General features: G+C 37.4%; 1 protein-coding gene across 3 annotated transcripts in view; it reads right to left on the bottom strand.

Moving 5' to 3' along the window:
• SEC24B (SEC24 homolog B, COPII coat complex component) overlaps positions 1–21,961 on the bottom strand; it is an 81,261-nt gene that overhangs the window by 16,525 nt on the left and 42,775 nt on the right. For all 3 annotated transcript variants that reach the window (XM_027543854.1, XM_027543853.1, XM_027543855.1), the window contains 5 exons: positions 16,495–16,575; positions 13,483–13,700; positions 6,627–6,808; positions 2,952–3,054; positions 1,211–1,337 (listed from right to left, as the gene is read on the bottom strand). In XM_027543854.1, the coding sequence (XP_027399655.1) occupies positions 1,211–1,337; positions 2,952–3,054; positions 6,627–6,808; positions 13,483–13,700; positions 16,495–16,575 (711 nt within the window). The remainder of the gene's footprint in view (positions 1–1,210; positions 1,338–2,951; positions 3,055–6,626; positions 6,809–13,482; positions 13,701–16,494; positions 16,576–21,961) is intronic.

Here is a 21,961-nt window from a genome sequence, read left to right on the forward strand (position 1 = left end):
ATGTATGGATGTGAGAGTTGGACTGTGAAGAAAGCTGAGCGCCGAAGAATTGATGCTTTTGAACTGTGGTGTTGGAGAAGACTCTTGAGAGTCCCTTGGACTACAAGGAGATCCAACCAGTCCATTCTGAAGGAGATCAGCCCTGGGATGTCTTTGGAAGGAATGATGCTAAAGCTGAAACTCCAGTACTTTGGCCACCTCATGCGAAGAGTTGACTCATTGGAAAAGACTCTGATGCTGGGAGGGATTGGGGGCAGGAGGAGAAGGGGATGACAGACGTGGTTGGGTGGCATCACCGACTCAATGGACGTGAGTCTGAGTGAACTCCAGGAGTTGGTGATGGACAGGGAGGCCTGGTGTGCTGCAATTCATGGGGTCGCAAACAGCTGGACACGACTGAGTGACTGAACTGAACTGAACTGAATGGTAAAAACTAATCCCCTAAACCTTCTTTAAAAAAACAAATCAGGAGGACAAGAAAACTTATCTTCTGAAATTAGATGAGAAAACCAGGACACAAGTAGCCTTTCTTCTTAGGCTTATGTCCTATTTATTATGTCACATGACATGGCAAAGAAATCAGAAACACAGATTTGAAAGCAATCATCGTAAGAGGATCTAAGACATGTCCCTGAAGGGGACAGCAGATGCACATGCACACGTGTGTCCACACACACCAGCAGAGATCTACACTGAGCTGAATGGACCACATGTACAGAAAGAAGACAACCTAAACTTGTCAGGGTCAAGCATGATTAGTGCGCATGCTCTCATCTATCGGAGCTGCACTGCTGCACTTCACTTCTTCAAAAATAATCTATGAATTCTTTTTACCTTCTCCCCTCCCTGTCGCAGTCCGCATTATCCCCTTGGCCAGCCAAAAATGAAGTGTCCCTAGCCTGCATTCTATTCATTAAAAGTGTCATGAAAGTTTATAAACAGTGAGGAGACACCAGATAATAGCAACAATGTCAAAATGTCTAAAATAATATAAGACACGTTATTTTAAGAATCTGAGGGACTTCCCTGATAGTCCAATGGCTAAGACTCTGCTCCCAATGTAGGTGGCCCAGCTTTGATCCCTAGTCTGAGATCTAGAGCTCACCTGCTGTTAACTAAAGATTCCACATGCCACAACTATACATCCTCAACTAAGACCTGGAACAGACAAATAAATGAAACAAATATTAAAAAAGAATATGAAACTCACCATCATTAACTCTATAGCACAAATTGCATTTCCATCTACGTTGATCAATGAAGGATACAAAAGGGTTGATATATGTTCGACAAGATCGGCACCTCACAATGGTATTGGATGTTATCACTGGCAATTGCTAGGAAAAAGAATAAAGATGTTGTAGCAGAAAAAACACCCCAGAGGAAAAATGGACCACATACTGCTCTGCTCCCTATGCAGAACAGAAAACACATTTGTGTTTTGAAACTGAAGTATTTTAATAAATTCCAGTGGTGCACTGAGCAACATAAGCAGCTATCAAGTTTCTCCCTCTTCTAACACAAACTGTAAAATAACAGTAAAATAAAGCCAAATCAAATGTAATGAAAGTTACTGGCAGAGAAGCAAGTCTGGTTGGCCAAGATAATATAATAACCTCAGCTTATCAGCTAAACTGATAAGAAGCAAGTGTGAGAAACTCGTAGTGTATAAAATGTCTGTCTTTGCCGCCTGACCGCACCTGGTACCAGACTCCAAGGCCCTGCTCGTTAGGCAGCCATACAGCCTGGATGGGGGCCACGGGTCAGCAGAAACCAAGGACAATGTGCCTTAAAGACAGTACATCTCTCAAGGCTTAGTGTGGGACAGGAACTTTATACATAAGTAACTACATGTTATTTGTGAAAACATCAGGAAATATATTTAACTGAAAATGAGAAAATTAAAAATTACCCAGAATTCTACATTCCCAAGGAAGTCACTGCTGCCAATTTAGCGTATACACTTCCAGAATCTGGGAAATTACCTATGTTGGTTTAGAAATAAAGGCTGCAATTTTATTACAGCTGGTCAAATAGTACTTACTGAATGAATATAATGAAGGTACTTATCATATATTATAATTATTTTATTTTCTATTCACTTGAGGAAAGAAAACTCCACAAAGAAGCTTAATGACCTTTGTATCCTCAGCACTCAGCGTGACAGGTAATCAAAAAATATTTTTTGGTTGAATGAGAGCACAAGAAACTCATTAGCAATAGAGGGTAAAAAAACCGTAGTTATAAAGAAGTATGAGGGCGAAACACAACTTATAAAGTATAAATAAAATGTATCTGATTAAATGTTTTTTCTGAAGTTTAGGAATTTTAGTTTAAATACAATATGCTTGCATGAAATACCAGAATATGTATAAAAATCCAGCATGCTAGGTATTATATCAAATAGACTATGGAAACTTTAAAAAACAACATTTTAATTCAATAGGCTTTAAGAATTTAGACTTTATTATTACAAAGGTTACTTGATTAATACAGTTGGGAACAACTGTATGGTTTTCCTCCCTAACTGTGCACCGCTGGTGGTGTTTCCTTTATGTTTAAAAATAACTGCTGAAGTTTGTCACCTATGGCCATTCCACAGTACCACTAAAACTACTACTCTTTCCAAACCCAGCTCAGATCTCACTGTTGTAGAAAACACCTGCTACTGTGCCCAGAGGAAACCCCTCCAGTACTGTGCTCGTTACTGAACTACGTCACAGATGCTGATTAGTTACAGGTATTAGTCATCCTGCACCGCAATTATCTGCCTCTACGTTTTTGCTCCTATCAGCAGGTGACAGAAAACGTTTGTTGTATCGAAACTGAAATAATTAATTCTACCTTCAATAAAACAAAATAAAAATTCTAAGAAAATATACAATCCAAACATCTTGCACATTAAGTACAGAGGTCAACACCCACAAATACCTTAAAATATGTTACTTTACCGTTAGGTCTCTGAAGGGATGTAACAACAATCCTAAAGGAAGCTTAGCTTTATTCAGTAACGCCTGTGTCTGTGGAATATTTGTTAAAGTACACCGAAATGAACTGTAAAGACAGAAACAACAGGGACTATGTTAGCTATCAGGAAAAATACTAATACTGATGTGGATACTTGCAGACAGCTAGACAGTCAAGAGGATACGTGAAAATCACTGGACATACTACAGAACTATGAGGGTCCTGATGACTTAACAGGTATATATGTAATTTATATGTCAAAAGATCCAAATTAAGGACTCAACATTTTCATGGTGAAAAAGTATAACACACTCAGGAAAACACAGTAACTCTAGTATGACCGTCAGGGCGTGAACAGCAGGGGGCAGAAAACATGAGTGAAAAGGTACCTTTGCATCTTAAGGATGCGGCTCCTGCTCTACTGTGCGTCCTTCACCTGTTGAACGCCTCCTTTTTCTAAGACTCATCAGAGTTCTAGCTTCCTGTGAAACCACCCTCACCCTGATCACAAGTCAGAAGGAAAGACGTCTTCCTCTGTGCTCTGAGGTCTACTTATGCCTCTATGGCATCAGGTAGTCTGACCTGCTTTAGCTGTGCACTTTATCTTCTCTATCAGCAACCTTTTGTTCACTGTGTCACCCTAGCACTATTCCTCTCACAGACTAGTGCTCACAACTTGAGATCAGCAGACACAGAATCAATAAAGGAGCAACCAGAGATACAAAGCAGAGGTGCTGGAAATGGTGACAGGAATTTTAAGAAGAGTGGTTGACAGTATGTTGAAATAATCCAGATATGGGTTGACTCCACACTGGTGAGTTCCCCGAACACACCAAGCTGGTTTCTGCTTCAGGACCACTGCATTTGCTGTTCATGCAGCTTGGCGCCCTCTTTCCAGAGTCACATTTTGATCTCTCATTTCATTCAGATCTCTATTCAAATGTTAACTCCTTGGGAAAACCTATCCTGACTCCTCAATTAAAAATAATCAACCTCAATCCTTTCTATTCTCTACTTCAGAGTTATTCTGAGATTACGTTGCATACCCATTGGTTTGATTATTCACAGTGTGTCTTCCCTAATAGGATACAGGCTGCATGAGACTGAGAACTTTGGTTTACCGCTTCATTCCCAGCACCTAGAAACAGTGTCTGGCACCTAATTTAGAAAGCATTCAGTCCCAGTGGTCATGTATGGATGTGAGAGTTGGACTATAAAGAAAGCTGAGTGCTGAAGAATTGATGCTTTTGAACTGTGGTGTTAGAGAAGACTCTTGTAGAGTCCCTTGGACTGCAAGGAGATCCAACCAGTCCATCCTAAAGGAGATCAGTCCTGGGTGTTCACTGGAAGGACTGAAGCTGAAGCTTCAATACTTTGGCCACCTGATGCGAAGAACTGACTCCCTGGAAAAGTCCCTGATGCTGGGAAAGACTGAAGGCGGGAGGAGAAGGAACGACAGAGGGAGAGATGGTTGGATGGCATCACTCACGTGATGGACATGAGTTTGAGCAAGCTCCAGGAATTGGTAATGGACAGGAAAGCCTGTCATGCTGCAGTCCATGGGGTCACAAAGAGTCGGACACGACTGAGTGACCAAACTGAACTGACTGAAATGCTGAATGACTCATCTTAATATGCAGACACAATTACTATTTCTGTTATACAGTTGACATCACAGACTTGAGACACAGAGTATTGGCACAGCTTCATGGATACTTATCAGTGGAACCACAATAAGTATCTAGGTCTGTCAAACTCTAAATCTATGCTCTAAAGTCTGCTGCTGCTACTGCTAAGTCGCTTCAGTCGTGTCCGACTCTGTGTGACCCCATAGACGGCAGCCCACCAGGCTCCCCCGTCCCTGGGATTCTCCAGGCAAGAACACTGGAGTGGGTTGCCATTGCCTTCTCCAATGCATGAAAGTGAAAAGTGAAAGTGAAGTCGCCCAGTCGTGTCCCACTCTTAGCGACCCCGTGGGCTGCAGCCTACTAGGCTCCTCCGTCCATGGGATTTTCCAGGCAGGAGTACTGGAGTGGGGTGCCATTGCCTTCTCCGATGCTCTAAAGCCTAATACTCTGCTATTTAGGTACAAGGTATTTTATGTATTTTACACATAATTGAGTAGAAACATAGAACTATTCCCTATCTATGTGATCTCTTACACGTAAACATACACTGTATTTACCTACTTGGAGGGGGTGCCTAACCATTCATAGTACAGGGCCATAATTCACATACTTATTGACCTGATAGCAACTTACACATAGTTTGGGCAGCTACCTTTCAATCTGGAATCAATGGTTTTACGTTTTTTAGGAAATGGTCTTGGCACTGCCTTAGGCACTGATTGGGGGCTGGTGTAGGGGATGGTGGAAGAGGTGGAACCCTCAAAGCACCCCCATATTCTGTTTCCTCTATTAGAAATCTATATAAGACTTTGGTTAAAAAGAGAGGAACTTGTTAGCTTTTTTTTTTTTTAAGCTAGAAAACTAGGGCCTTAAAAATACATATAGCTTTTTTATTTTTTAAGCTGGAAAACTATTGCCTTAAAAATACATATATATATGTTGCCTCTGCTGCTGCTGCTGCTAAGTCGCTTCAGTCGTGTCCGACTCTGTGCGACCCCATAGACGGCAGCCCACCAGGCTCCCCCATCCCTGGGATTCTCCAGGCAAGAACACTGGAGTGGGTTGCCATTTCGTTCTCCAATGCATGAAAATGAAAACTGAAAGTGAAGTCGCTCGGTCATGTCCAACTCTTAGCGACCTCACGGACTGCAGCCCATCAGGCTCCTCTGTCCATGGGATTTTCCAGGCGAGAGTACTGGAGTGGGGTGCACTGCCTTCTCCGGTGTTGCCTCTAAAGAACACTATTCTAATGCAAGGAAGACAGTGTTGTCTGTGAAGCAGAGTTTATGAGGAGAGATTCCAGAAGCAGGACGATGTCTGGGTAGAGAGAAACATTCTAGACTTAGGAGACAGAAAAACAGAAAGCAGGCACTAACAGAGGACTTTTGGTTTGGGGGGCACTGCAAGTGAGTAACAGAGCTTATACACCACTGGCTTGTGGCCATCAGATGGAGGCTGCCAACTAAACTTCTCTGTGAGGTGAGGAAATACTCAATAAAGAAAATCCAAATCAATATTCAGGCTAAATAAATGGATAAATACACATTGGGGCAAGGGTCTTCTCATTCAACACTAAGTGGGAAAAGAAAATTTAGAAATAAAACTACTTATCTAATCTGTATCCTTTTCAAGCAGAGATTGAAATTGCATTAAATTAAGATTTCACCTAATTTAAAAGGAAGATTACTTTAAAAGAAGTTACTACTGGTAAAAAGTGAGGAGAAAGAAATTTAAGAAAAATATGGTTAGATTTGGGTTTCTAAAACCCTTCACTAAAACAGAAAAAACTTTCCCTAGCATTAGATAATAGGGAATGAGACAAGGAATGAGACTCGACAGCAACAAAGAGGACAGGAACCGATGACTTAAACTAAATTTTACATCTAGAATTTCTACACAAACTAAATTACAAGAGTTCACATTAACAAAACTTCCAATCAAGGAATTAATACCATAATATTTTTACTATGTTTGAAAGTCATGCAATGTTTTTGACAAGGTTTTTACTTACTAAAGATTATAAATACTTACTCTGGGCTACAGTTTAATTTCTTGAGGTCTAAATTCAAGTTGGGTACAGGAGCCCAAACAGGAGTCATGGGTAAAATATTCCTCTCCTGAGTAAGGTTGACAGGTCTCAAGCTTTCTGGCTGTGAAGAACTCTGAAGATTCAATCCTCCCAGACTGGAGGACAGCTGGTTCATACCAGGATACTGCAGAAAGGGCAATTTGAAACAACACAGAAGAACAATGTATCAAACAAGAATACAATTTATTATACTATGTGTAGGAAATTAACATACAGGAAAGCAAAAAGATAAAATTTGAATCTAGCTTTGTAAAGTAGAAAAACCTAATTGGGCAGCTCAGTTTAAAGCACTCTTTAAAAAACTCAAAGCAAAAATACTGAAAAAATTTAAACCTTATGTGAATGGTTAAACTTAACAACAATATTTCGACAATGCTTTTCAACATCAAGAATTTGGTTTCTCTGAATACCTTGCATACTGGAAAGGCAGGATAAATGCTTAAAGTTTTTCAATTTTCAGAATGTGTTGCTGCCATAGGAATGATAATGATGTTCCATGAGTTCTGCTTGCTTAGTTTTTGTTTCCTTTTATATTTTTAGTATTATTATGAAGTCATGGCTCTTATTAACTCAGTGTGACTTAATGAACTGTAGTTACTATTCCCTCTGAAGCCCACACTACCCAGTCTTCTGTCAGTGACAGCCCCTGCAGCTGATTTCAGTGTCCTTTTGATATGAACCCATTGTCTCTGTTAGTTTCCTTGTTTTCTGGCATGACATTCTGTATCACTTCTTCAGAACTGAAATTAGCCATTTATCCAACAAAGATTCCTGGTTCCTTTTAAATTGGGATGGTATCTAGAGACCATAATGTAGATAACATTGTTATTGTGTTGTTATTACTTCCAGACTTCTACAATAGAGATAGAAATCATAGAAGAAAAAAAAATAATGAGTTCACACTGACATTTCCAATTCAAATTTAGGTAATGGCATTTTAATTTTTTTGATTTTATGCCTTTATCGCTCTTCTCTTTTGCTGAAAATCTTGTATTCTAATGGTAACAGCATTATGCATATGTGCTCAGTCAAGTCCAACTCTGCACCTGCCAGGCTCCTGTCCTGGAATATTCCAGGCAAGAATACCGGAGTGAGTTGCCATTTCCTCCTCCAAGGGAGATTGCCAACCCAGGGATCGAACTCCGTCTTCTGTGTCGGCAGGTGGGTTCTTTATCACTGAGCCACCTGGGAAGCTCTGATAACAGCCTTACTTATTTGTTTTATCCTACAACATCCTAAGATAGTTCCAATACAACAACACTAATATTATTATAAGTGCAAGGTTATTTAAAGATTTCTTTGTAGTTCTTTTGTCCTTAGATTATTTTCTATTCAGAACATACAAAATACTGAGTTTTAAGATTTGTTAAAACAATACTTTTTTCTATATCAGAATGTATTCAACTTGATAAACTGGTTCACTTCTTTTTGATTTTAATTTTCAAGGATTGCTTTCTATCTTTCATTCATTTTATGCTTTTTTGAGTAAAATTTACATAGTTTTAATGTCAAAACTGTACAATAATTCAGAAATATCTTGTTTCACTCTTGGTCCCTCTCCCTAAGCTAACTATTAGCTTTTGGTCTTACCTTCCATTGTCTCTTCTTAATAATACAAGATAAACTAATATATACACTGCTCTAAATGTGACCTTTTCACCTAAAAAAAAGTGCTAGCAGTAACTCTACATCTGTATACAGAGATTCTCCACATTCTTTTGTACAGTTATCAAACACTCCATTATGTGAACATACTGAGGAATTCCAGCTAATCAGTACAGAATGATAAAGTCAGGAAAATCACTATTTTACAACCCATATGGGAATAAATGATACAGGTAATGGTCATCTGGAATCGATGACAAACAGATACCAAGAGATGAGTGAAAGCTTAATGAGGAACTTCACAATGAAAGGACAAGGCTGTCACCAAAGGAACCCACTAATCTATCTTAGCACCACTAAAGTGAGACAATCATGTATTATTATGTTGTACACAGAATCAGAATATATATTTTGGCTTACAAAATAAATAAATGAAGTAATATACTGAATTTAATCAAGCCATTGGATCTAATTTCTAGTCCACAGAAAATGAAACAGAGGAACAAGTCAAATGATACCACAAGAAGCAATTAGTCAAATTCAGAATGTGGGACAGTCTATAGATCAAGAGACTTAGTTTTTTCCAAAAGATCAAAGGCACAAAAAATAGGGGCAGAGTTGTGTGTTAGAGTTAACAAGAGAATTAAGAGACATAACGCTAATACAATTAGTGAGTCTTGATTTGAACAAACCAACTACAGAATAGCAATCTGGAAACTACCAGGCAACTCTGAAAGCTGACTCAATTTTAAACAACATTTAGAAATTATTGTTAATTTTGTTGGCTCTAATAGTGGTATTACAGTTTGCAAGAAATTATCTTTTTCATCTCCCTACTTTGCCCTGCCTAGGGTTAGCTTTAAGACCCTCTGCAAGAAAAGGGTGTGTGTGTGTGTGTGTGTGTGTGTGTGTGTGTACGTGTGCATGTGTGTGCATGTGCATGCGTGCATGTGTGCTGAGGATAGGTAAAACAAGTAGAGCAAATTGTTGATAGTAACTGAAGCTAAGCAAAAGGAAAAAAGCCCTGCATAATAAAAGGGATTCACTGAGTTTACATCAGAGCTGTAAAGGAGGGGAGAAAAATGATTATATGAATTAGTAACAGTGTATAATAGAAAACCCCAAACAGACCCAAGTTTAGGATAAGAATTTAGAATTTAAATTTAAGAATTTAGGATATAAAATAAAGGTAGAATATTTAATCAATAAGAAAGAACAGATTATTTAATATCAGTGAAATTAGAACTATTTTGGAGAGAATGAGATTTATATTTATATACCAAAATAAAACCTTAAAAGATGCAAAAGTAAAGTCACCAAAGAACTAAAAAAAAACATACAGAGGGAATTTTTCCTATCTTGATATTGAAAGACTTTTAAAGGATACAAAGGTAAAAACAAAAAAAAAATTATAATATGACTATATAAACATTTCTCTAATGTATTAAAAAAAACATTAAAATTGAAAACAAATGTCAAGCTGGGGGAAAAAATTATAATATAAATTAGACAAAAAAAGGTTAATGTACTTATTACAGACAGCTTTTACAAACCAGAAGGACCTGAACAGAATAATGGTGAAAGAATATGAACAAGGATTTCAGTAAGGAAACACAACTAATAATTATGAAAATAGTAAAACAGTTTTGCTTATAAAAAAATAATTCTTGGCATACTGAGAAGTGCAGTCATAGACACTTTTGCTAGGAATATTAATTGGTCCATTATTTCTTCATATCTGAGCACCAAAAACTACCGTCTGCTAGATATCTCCACTTGGATGTCTACTGGGCATTTTAAATTAATCTGGAAAACTTGATTCCCATTTCCAGAACTATTCCTCTGTCTTCCATCTAAATAAATACACTACCCTCTATCCAGCTGTCCTGCCAAAAACCTAAGAGTTATCCTTAATGCTTCCTTTCTCTCACCCACCACATCAGTCAAAAGACATCCCTTATCCATCCACTTTTTACTCCCTCTGCCAATACCACCTTAGAACAAAGCAGAATCATCTATTTCCAGGATAATGCAAAGCTTCCATCTGTCTCCCTGTTTCCATTTTTATATTTTCAAATACTCCCATCCCTAATCCGTTCTTCACTTAGTAGCCAAATGATTCTCTAAATACATAAACCAGATTTCATTCCATTCCATAAAATCTCCTATGTCTTTCCTCTGCACTGGTGTAAAACTCAAGTTTCTGACTATGGTCTTTCCCAAACTCTGTGATATCATTACTATTATTCTTCCCTTTGCCAGCTGAGCTAGAGCCACACTGGGACTTCAGTTCTGAAACACGTCAAAGTTGCCTCTGCCTCGCTGCTAAGTCACTTCAGTCGTGTCCGACTCTGTGCAACCCCATAGACGGGAGCCCACCAGGCTTCCCCATCCCTGGGATTCTCCAGGCCTCTGCCTTACGTTTCTGTATATATGTTTCTGCAGCCTGAAATTCTCTACCCTCATATTTATCCTTGTCTGGCTTTTCCTGTCATTCAAATATTAACTAAACTTAACTTCTACAGTGAGGGCTTTCCTGTTTATATACCCAAGCCCTGCAATTTCTTCAATTCATCTTGTTTCACAGCATTTGTAATTGTTTGAAATCAGCTTGTTAATGTATGGATTTACTTATTGTCCTATTGGTCCGGCCTTCCCACCAAGTTTCTTGAGAGAAGGAACTCGGTTTTGTTCACTTGGCTTCCTCAAGTAGCCTCAGTGCCTAGAGTAGGGCTGTCACATAGAAGAAACTCAGTTTTCACTGAATGAATAAGCAGGGAGAAATTCTAGGTATTAGCAGCTGTGATTGGCTAATCTTACCTGAAGAAATTTCATCTAAGGAAATAATGAGACAAACGCACAACGGTCTGTGCACACTTGTACACGTTGATTTTGATGCTCAGTTATGACCAATAGCAGTAGGCTGGGCGATTATAAAACATTACGCAGCTATTAGATGAAAGGTATGAAATAATGTGGACAGGTTCCCTCTCATGCTGTTCAAGGATTTTTTAAAAAAATGTAAAATGATGCTCATATTTATCAACTTGTCTGTGTAAATAAGTCATTTAGATGCCCAGCTCCTTTACTGGCTTTCTCCCGTAGATGCATATAGCAAGAAAACTGGAAGGACAAACTGCAAGTGTTACTGTTTATATCTTGATGGTGGGAATACTGGCTGGTATTTATTTTCTTCGTTTCTGTTTATCTGCATTATCCTACAACTGCTCATGCACCGCTTTTTAATTAAAAAAAAAAAAAAAAGCCATACAGTATCTGTATCTGGGTTTTTTTTAAAAATATTCACTAAAATATATATTTTTAAAGATTTAAAAAAATGTTTTGGCTGTGGTGGGTCTTTGCTGTTGCACACAGGCTTTCTCTAGTTGTGGTGAGCGGTGGCTACTCTCCAGTGGTGGTATAAGGGCTTCTCACTGCAGGGGCTTCTCCTGTTTTGGAGCACAGGCTCTCAGCACCCAGGTTCAGCAGCTGTAACATACAGGCTTAGTTGCTCCTTGGCATATGGGATATTCCTGGACAAGGGACTGAACTGGCGTCCCTTGCATTGCAAGGCAGATTCTCAACCACAGAACCACCAGGGAAGCCCTAAAATCGTTTTCTAATTTTTCTTTTACAATTAATTTATTTTTTAATTTTTAGGGGTTTTTTTTGGGCCATACCACGTGGCTTGTGGGATCTTATTTCCCCAACCAGTGACTGAACCTGAACCCAAGGCAGTGAAAGCACCAAGTCTTAAACGCTGGACTGAGGGGATTCCCTTCTTTTTAAAACATCAACTTTTTCTGTTTTTCAACTCTGAAAAACTAATTTTAAGTTTTTTTCTTCCTCAAAGGGCAACCACTGGGGTTTCCCTCTACTTAGTATAGGTCATCTCAAATAAATGAATACCAAGAAAGCCCTTAAGATTCAGGGCCCTCCCACTGGGTTGTACTAAATGCAATATTTAGAGTCATTTCAATTTTACTCGTTGTGGCTCAGCTGGTAAAGAATCTGCCTGCCATGTGGGAGACCTGGGTTCGATCCCTGGGTTTGGAAGACCCCCTTGGAGAAGGAAAAGGCTACCCACTCCAGTATTCTGGCCTGGAGAATTCCATGGAATGTATAGACCATGGGGTCGCAAAGAGTCGGACATGACTGAGTGACTTTCACTTTCACTTTTCAATTTTACTACAGAAAGCTATTTAAAGTAAAATACTCTTATTCTAAATAGGACTTGAAAAATAAATGGCTTCTTTTAAAATTACCTTGTTAATGTTAATATTAGATTAAAATCTATAATCTTTTTTTAAGTAGACAGATAAGAATTTAAATGCACATCCTTGCTATGTACTTAAATCATTATTGTTCATTTATCCTGAAATGGAATTCCATTTGGACCAATACAGCCCTAAAGAAAATCTAACAAAATGGAAGGCAGGGAAACCTGAACTAACCAACCATATTTCTCCAGTGCCTTTCCCAGTTTCCTTCTTCCTTCAGTACTTTAATTCTAAAATTGAATTCCAGGAAGAAATGGTTTTTTTTTCTTCTCTAATTTTCATCAGTTCACCATAAGATGAAATCTCTGTAAAGTTAGTCTACTGAGAGCAGTTTTTTATTATAAGTAGAATGCTTTTGTCATTTAAACTGTTTCCTTATATTTTACTTTCTCTCAACAAGTATAAATGCAAAACACTTATTGTTCTTTTAATAAACTGCTATGGTACTTAAGAGGTAACTCCATGAAAGGTCAAGTCAAAAATAATGAACAAATGTATTAATGAGCATTTGTTGAAGCTTTTACCAATTTTAGTTATATGTCACAGAGACTTCAAGTTAAGTGCTGAAACCAAAATCCCAAACTACATTTATATCATGTCAGTTTTTGAGAAAGCCAGCTTAGTAATACAAAATTTAAAATAAGATTTAATTTCCTGATCATAGAATGAATATCTGCATATTACAGAGGCTCTGAAAAATAAAAGTACAAGGCAAAAAAGAAAAATCAGTTTTATCTTCTTCTCTGTATACATACACACATAAACACGCACATACAAACTGGAATCAAAGTCTGTGCATGTTTAATCTAGGCTTATCTATATTAGCACTTATGATCCATTTGAATCACCAGGGACTTGTCAGAATTGCTACATTCCACAATTTTTATATAACTTTATATGACTAAATACATACTTGAGCATACTGCTGGAATCCAGAATACACTGGGCTACTGGGTGGTCCTCCAGAATTAAGTGGTGCTGTGGCATTCTGATACCCAGGCTGAAGAGTCGGATAACCATACCCAAATGGCTTAGGCATTTTTGAAGGCTGAGGAGCAGCTGGAGCTGGCGCTGGAGCAGGGTCAGGAGCGGGGTCAGGAGCAGGACTACTTGCTGATGAGGAAAGCACATCTAACAAAGGAAAAAGCATGGTGTTCACTGAAAAGCAGCACTCCACAAAGACGCCTGGGTGAGCCACTACTTTGACACTTTCTTTTATTAAAACTTTTTATTATGAGAAATTGTGACTGTATACAAGAATGGAACAAAATAATAAACCCATATATCCATTACTTAGCTTTAAATATTTTGCTAATCTTGTTTCACATGTTCCTACTCCATCTTTATTTTTTTTAACAAATATATTACAGGGAAACTCCATCTTGTATCATTTCACTGACACATACTGCAGTTGATATTCCTAACAGATAACATATTAAATGTATATAATAAACACAATATAGAATATGTTATAATATAAATATATATTTATATATACGAAAAGTTATTTTTTTCCCTTTATTCTCTCAGCAGAAATGGGGCTAAGAAGCAGAAAACAAAGCAAAGCAATAAAAAGAGTGTCAATTACTCTCTTCTCCAACTTGCTTTTTTATCTGACCTTGACATTTATTTAAAAAAAAAAAAAAAAAGACCCATGGAAGAAGTGGCCTATCTCCACAGTCCCCCGGAAGTCTGCTTTATTTTCAGAGGTGAAACTGTGAAACTATGAAAGACAGTGTCTAGAATAGTGTGTGGCTCCTAAAACAATGTCTGGTATATAACAGAGGCCAAATGAGATTTAATGAATGAATGCTTTTCCTTCATTTAAATTTAAAACAGAAACTAAAACTTGATGAAAACTGTAGGGGAAAAATAACTGTAGAAAATTTAATTATCATATATAAGAGTAACATCAATTGCACAAAACCATTATTAACATTTTGTTATACTATTAGTCTTATTTTTAAAGTTAAATCTAAAATATATGTGTATTTTACACTGCTATATTTAAAAGGACCTACTGAACAGCACATGGAACTCTGTTTAATGTTATGTGACAGCCTGGACAAGAGGGGAGTTAGGGGGAGAATGGGTACCTGTATATATATGGCTGAGTCCCTTCCCTGTCCGCCTGAAACTATCACAACATTGTTAATCAGCTATACTCCAAAACTAAATGAAAAGTTTTATTAAAAAATAAAATATATGTATTTTAATCTATTTTTCATATAAAAATTATATTCTTCACTAGCAATCAGATTCTGCAAAAAAATTCTTAAAAGCATCTGACTTTAATAAATTTATTTTTTCAAAGTTTACTGAGGAATCCCATCCTTCTACTGACTCTATTAGCTCTCATTTTTGAAGAGACCTTCCTGGACATTCTTAAAAGGACAAAAGCATCAACGTCATGTCATTTCCTTAGATTTCCTGCTTGTCTCTCCTGACGGTGATAGGAACAGAAGTATTAATAGAAGGATCTCTTAACATAGCAAGAGTCATCAGCTTAAGAAATGAAGAACTGGAGTCCTAAATATGAGAGTCCAATGCTTTTCACCTTATTTAGGAAAGGGACAATGTTTCATACATCTCTACAGTCCCTAAGACCTATCTAGTACCTGACATACAGACTTATTTCACTTAATCTTACTCTGACAGATTCTTTCCTTAATTTTGGTGTAGTACAAATAGCTAGGAAACTTGCCCAGGGTCATTCACTTACTGCCAAGGCACAGTCCATAAAAAGATTAAGATGTGCTGATTACATGAATACAGACAAACACAGCAAGGTCTAACTCTAAGGCCACCATCTTTTAACTCCACTACATTGGATGTTTTACTTCGGGTTAACCTGATGCTCATGAAATACTATAGTTATAGTTTTCATCTTTTAGTGAATGAAGTGACTCTTCTAGAATATTCTGATAATGGGGATTGCTTCTGGAATGGTCCACAACTTCTCACCCATACACATACACACAGATCCACAGATTCCCAGGAGAAAAAGCCCTTAACCACAAAGACTGAGTAGCTCATTTAAGTATTCTTGAAATATTAAAAGGGAACTCTATATTAAGCTGAGAAAATTGAAGTTTTCTACTGATTCATACGACAGTGATAGCAAGACAGTGTGTGAAGTCCAGCACATTCCAATTTCAATTAAGCTTCATCCTGGATAATTACCAATGTGCTAAGAAAGAGAAGAGCACAAAAAGTTGTTTTGTTAGTCCTAAATTTGGAATCATTAAAAAGATAAGGCAGACGGTCAGGTGTGGTTGTCAGGAGACAGGCACATTAGGAAAATAACAGTACAAGACGCTAGAATGAAAGAACTATCCATTATAGAAGTCAAATTTTAGATTTTTTAACACTATCCACCACTCCTGCTCCTACATGATGACCTACATTATTTCCTACATTATCTCCTACATTATTTCCAGACATGGTTAAAAGTAATGCCTCCAAAACCTACCCTCAAATTGGTTAATCTATTTACTGGTGGAGGCAGGCAGGAGCCATAGCGGGAGGAAAGAGTCAAAGACTTTATACTCAGAGGCTAGTTGGAAGAAATTCAAGGACCTAGGCATGAGAACAGAAATATAAATTTAAAGGCGTTACTAGCATAAAAAAGAAGGGAAAGAAGAGAAAAATTATTCAGTATTAAGTCTTCTAGGAAGAGGAAAAAGATAAAGAGCATGGTAACAAAAATCAAATACTAAATTTCCTTAGGCCTCCCAGAGACAGCATCCATAGTTGTTACATGACAATTACACCATGAAATTAAGGCTGAAAATAACAGGAAAATGTTTCCTTTCTCTGTTAAAAATATAGCCTGCTAATTATGTACAGTAAGTGTTCATGTTTGAAAGTAATTGATGGTCAGTAACTTTTCAAATAAACTTCAACTACGCACAAAACAACTTACCTGGATAGCTGCCTCCTTCTAGGGCATCGTAACTGTTGGGCATTGGAGAAGCACTGCTTGTCGTAGAAGAGCTGTCAACACCTGAAAGGAGAAGCAAAATATCTGCTAAGTTTAAAATGACCATGTATCTCAAAGCTTTGGCAATTTTGAAAAAAGATGTTTTGCTGATATAGGAAAATTCCTGATCCAAACAACATGAGATGACTGATGTTTAATGACATTTAAAAAACCATATATAAATTTCTGATAAGAACAGAGGATCAAAGTAGGAAGAATACGGAGCTCATGAGTAGAATAAAATTTAATCAGACACACATGAAGGCATCTTAACAATATATAACTTTAGAAGTAGTAAAACACAAATATCAATTTAGAATGATAGAAATGTTAATATAATCACACCTCAAAGATAGGCTCTACCAAATCGCAAGCTATTAAATACATCTTATCAATATCAGGTTATTTTAAGATAATTAAATTTTAATGACTTTTATAACTCAGTACAGCTGTATGAAACCCACATAAGAGGAATCTCTGGCTTGGGTTGCCACCTAGCATGTTACTAAGCTTTTCTATGTCTTGGCTTATTCATCTGCTCAATAAAGATTAAATATCTGTGATTTTAATAAGATAACAAAAATAAGTGGTACTCTATTAAATATGTGTTAGACTATGAAAACTTTTATTACTGTGTTCATTCAAAACTTGTAAGATTAATTGGAATGTTCAGTGGCAATTTATGATAATATTTAGTAATGTCACACAGATAGTAGAATACAATATAAATCCTCTGAGTTATTCACTCAACAAATACTTTATTGAAAGCCTATAGTTAACATAGATACACTAAAGTATATACTACTGAATAAAACTGAAAATGCATATGGCCCCTCTTGTGTTGGCTTTTTTTCACCAGAAAACAAAATCCTGAGTTACAGAGATGATCCCTAGCTCTTAATACCAATATTATAACTGGGGTTAAAACTATATTTTAGGTTAATTTTCAATTGTGATATAAAAAGAATAAGTATGCACAATATCTTTCATTGAATAATTTAGGTTAACGGCAAGAATTCAGTGTACTGACTCAGAGCATAATAGCTAAAATTCTTTGTGTAGGAACATTTTGTTATTAGTAAATAACATGATTTAGAGGCAAAAGATTATAGTTACATTAGACTTTGCCACTTAAGTGCTACACAACTTTGGATAAGTGACAACCATCAGTAATACTCTCTCCTGAAAAACAAGAACAATTTTTTAAATGCCCTATGTGTGCTTGTTAATGTTCTTGTGATGCTTAAATGAGGCAGTGGATATTAAGCAACTTACAAAACATGAAGCCTATAAAATAAATAACAGGCAAAAGACACTAATACAAAGTGCTTTCTTGTGGTAATTAGAAAATTGTTGCATATTTTTGTCATTACTCTTAATTAAGAGTGGGAAGTATAGGCTCTTCCTTTTGGTTCCTTGTATTTGTGAATTTATATCTAAAGCAGCATGCTGATATGTAAGGTCAAAAGTCTTGAAGTAATAGGATTAAAAAACAATAAACCAAAACCCAAATATTCACCAAGAGATGAATGGATAAACAAAATGGACTATATGCAGTGTATCTATACAATGGGATATTCAGCAATAGAAAGGAATTAAGTACAGATACAGGCCACAATATGAATGACCCTTGAAAACATGTTAAATGAAAGAAGCCAGACACAAAAGGTCACGTGTATGATTTATATGAAATACCCAGAAGAGTAAATCCACAGAGATAGAAAGTAGATTGGTGGTTGCCAAGGGCTGAGAGGAGGAGGAGATGAAGAAATGAAGACAGAGTTTAGATCCCTTTCTTACACCTTACATTAAAATTAACTATCACAGACCTAACTGCTAAAACTCTTAAAATATGGGAGTAAATCTTCACGACCTTGGATTAAGCAATAGATTTTTAGATATGACATCAAAGGCACAAGCAACAGAAGAAAGAAAATAGATATAATGGACTTCATCAAGTTAAAAACTTGTGTTCCAATGATATTATCAAGCAAGTTAAGAGATAACCCCAGAATGAGAGAATATCAAATCATGTATCTGATTAATAAAGATCTAATATCCAAACTTGGGCTTCCCTGGTAGCTCAGCTGGTAAAGAATCCTCCTGCAATGCAGGAGACCCCAGTTCAATTCCTGGGTCAGGAAGATCCCCTAGAAAAGGGATAGGCTACCCATTCCAGTATTCTTGGGCTTCCCTGGTGGCTCAGATGGTAAAGAATACACCATGCAATGCGGGAGACCTGGGTTTGATCCCTGGGTTGGGAAGATCCCCTGGAGAAGGAAACTGCTACCCACTCCAGTATGCTGGCCTGGAGAGTTCCATGGACAGAGGAACAAAGCAGGCTACAGTCCATGGGGTCACAGACTCAGACACAACTGAGTGACTCACTAATATCCAAAATATTTACAGAACTCTTACATAAAGTTCTGTAAATAAAATATTTACAGAACTGTTAAATAAGCTCTTAAATAAAAAAACTCAACAATAAAAAGACAATCAAATTAAAATGAGCAAAGGATCTAAACAGACATTTATTACAAAAAAAAAATAAACAAATGGCCAATAAGCACATGAAAAGATGCTCAACATTACTAATTAGAAAAATGCCAATCAAAACTACGAGGTATCACCACACACTGATCAGACTGGCCATCATCAGAAACTCTACCAATAAGAAATGCTATGGAGGGTGTGGAGAGAGAACCTTCATTCACTGTAGATGGGAATGTAAACTGGTACAACCACTATGGACACCAGTATGGGGGTTCCTTAAAAAAGTACTAACAAAGCTATCACATGATCCAGCAATCCTACTGCTGGGGGTATACACCCAGAGAAAAACAAAAACTCTAATTAGAAAAGATACGTGCACCCCAATGTTCATAGCAGTACTATTTACAACAGCCAAGACATGAAGACAACCCAAGTGCCCATCAACAGACAACTGGCTTAAGGAGGTGTGATATATAAATATATGTAAGAGTACTAAGCAGCCATTAAAAACAGAATGAAATATCACCATTTGCAACAACATGGATGGACCTAGGGAAAATTGTAGTTAGTGAAGTCAGACAAACACTGTATGGTATCACTTATGCAGAGAATCTAAAACATAATACAAATGAATTTACATACAAAATACAGACTCACAGCCATAGAAAGCGAACTTACGGCTGCTAAAGGAAAAGGGGCTGGGACAAATTCCTGCACTTTCCAAGCTGTACTGTAAGCATACACTGTACTGCAGAGTAATCACAGTATGCTGCCCTATCATACTGCGAGTACACAGAGGCAGACACGCTACTATATTGATATTTGGAACCATGATACCAAGTAAAATACTGCTTTCTGCATCCAAACTAGTTTTAGCTGAATGAGAAGTTCTGGCACTTGTAGCCACTCTTAAATGTTACATCAAGTCTGCCTCAGTGACTTCACAGTACAGCTACTGATAATAAATATTCTGAGATCAAATGGATGTAACACTCAGGGAACATTTTTCCTCATTCTTTTACTGGCTCTATGTCACGGGTTGAGAGAAGACAAGAAGCTGAAAAAGAGCAGGAGCTGAATCAGAAGTAAGGTCAAGTAAATAGCTCAGAATCTGTGAAGTTGGGGGAAAACAAACCACGGTACACTAAAGCCTTCTAAAAAAGACTTAAGCCACTCTCTCTGCTTGGGTCAACAAAGTCAAATGCACTTATTAATATTTTTCAACTTGAAATGAACGAGGCAATTTGAAATTGCATTTCCTCATAACATGTATAAAACACAGAAAAAGTGTAAGCCAAATCCCACCTCTGCCACTTAGCAGGTGAGAGAAAACGGGCGGTGGAGTTTAGTTGCTCAGGCGTGTCCGGCTCTCACGACCCGGTGGACTGCAGCCCACCAGCCTCCTCTGTCCATGGGAGTCTCCAGGCAAGAATACTGGAGTAGGTTGCCATTTCCTTCTCCAGAGGATCTTCCCACCCCAGGAATCGAACCCAGGTCTCCCACACTGCAGGCAGATTCTTTACCAACTGAGCTATAAGTGAAGCCCGAGAGAAAATAGACAAGACTCCTAACATTTCTGAGTGATTTATTATTTGTAACAACAGATTTTATAACTCCACAGGGGTAATGTTAAGATTAAAGAGCTATAACAGATATAAACTAAATAGTTACTAGCCAAAGACTGAGAAAACATTCTTCATCTTTTCTCTTCCCTCTTCCTATCCTAAAACCGCTACAAAAGAGAGGAAAAGAAAGAACAAGACAAAACCTCCTGATTGATAAAGCCAAGCATTTATTCTCAAGCCTCAACCCAAACTTCACATTTATCACTGCTAACCAAGTTTCTTTTGATTTGTAAAAATGGTTCCCTTCTTTCGGGAATACTCTGCTAATATGCTTCCCTCCTCCAAATTTCTGCTACCTTAGTCTTATTTCTCACTAGCTTATTCCTTATTTCAAAAAGCCTCTAGCGCTAATCAATTTCTTCTGTTAATGAAAATCAACTTGCATTTCTAAAATACAAATTGGTTATGTTATTTTCCCATGTAAATTCCTTCACCTCTACCTTAAAGATAAAACTCAAACTACTTACGAGGAAATGTGAGGTTATTAAAGATCTTATCCAGCCTACTCACCTTCATTCCAAATCTTCTTACCACTTCCCCTCTGCAAACAATAGGTCCAAACTCGCTCAAGTTCCCCAAATATGCCACTATCTCTCATGCTTCTTGCTTTGTTTCAAAAAAGTGTCTCTGCCTCTCCCGAGGTCCCTCACTTGCTCAATTCCAAGTTCTTTCAGATTCAGTTCAGGTTCCCCTGTCTGCCCTCCAGAACCCTCTCAGTCATCTCCACCCTACATTTGGTTCTAGATTCTCCTATGTATTCCTATAAAGCACCACGATTAACACAGGACTGACTGTAATTCCATTCTATATTCCAAATCAGACTGTGAGCTTCTTGGGTTTTCCATCAAGCTCACATATGGAGCATTGTTAATCTGTTTATAATTTGGTTGTTCAGAACTCAAAACATTTTTCAGAGAAACAATAAAATAACTGGTTTTATTATCCCAGTTCAGTCAAGACCAAAATCAGATTGATTATATTCTTTGCAGCCAAAGATGGAGAAGCTCTATACAGTCAGCAAAAACAAGACCAGGAGCTGACTGTGGCTCAGACCATGAACTCCTTATTGCAAAATTCAGACTTAAATTGAAAAAAGTAGGGAAAACCACTAGACCATTCAGGTATGACCTAAATCAAATCCCTTACAATTATATATACAGTGGAAGTGAGAAATAGATTCAAGGGATTAGATCTGACAAAGTCCCTGAAGAACTTTGGACAGAGGCTCGTGACATTGTACAGGAGGCAGTGATCAACACCATCCCCAAGAAAAAGAAATGCAAAAAGGCAAA

Source organism: Bos indicus x Bos taurus, chromosome 6 (genome assembly GCF_003369695.1).
Source record: "Bos indicus x Bos taurus breed Angus x Brahman F1 hybrid chromosome 6, Bos_hybrid_MaternalHap_v2.0, whole genome shotgun sequence".
Classification (NCBI taxonomy): domain Eukaryota; kingdom Metazoa; phylum Chordata; class Mammalia; order Artiodactyla; family Bovidae; genus Bos; species Bos indicus x Bos taurus.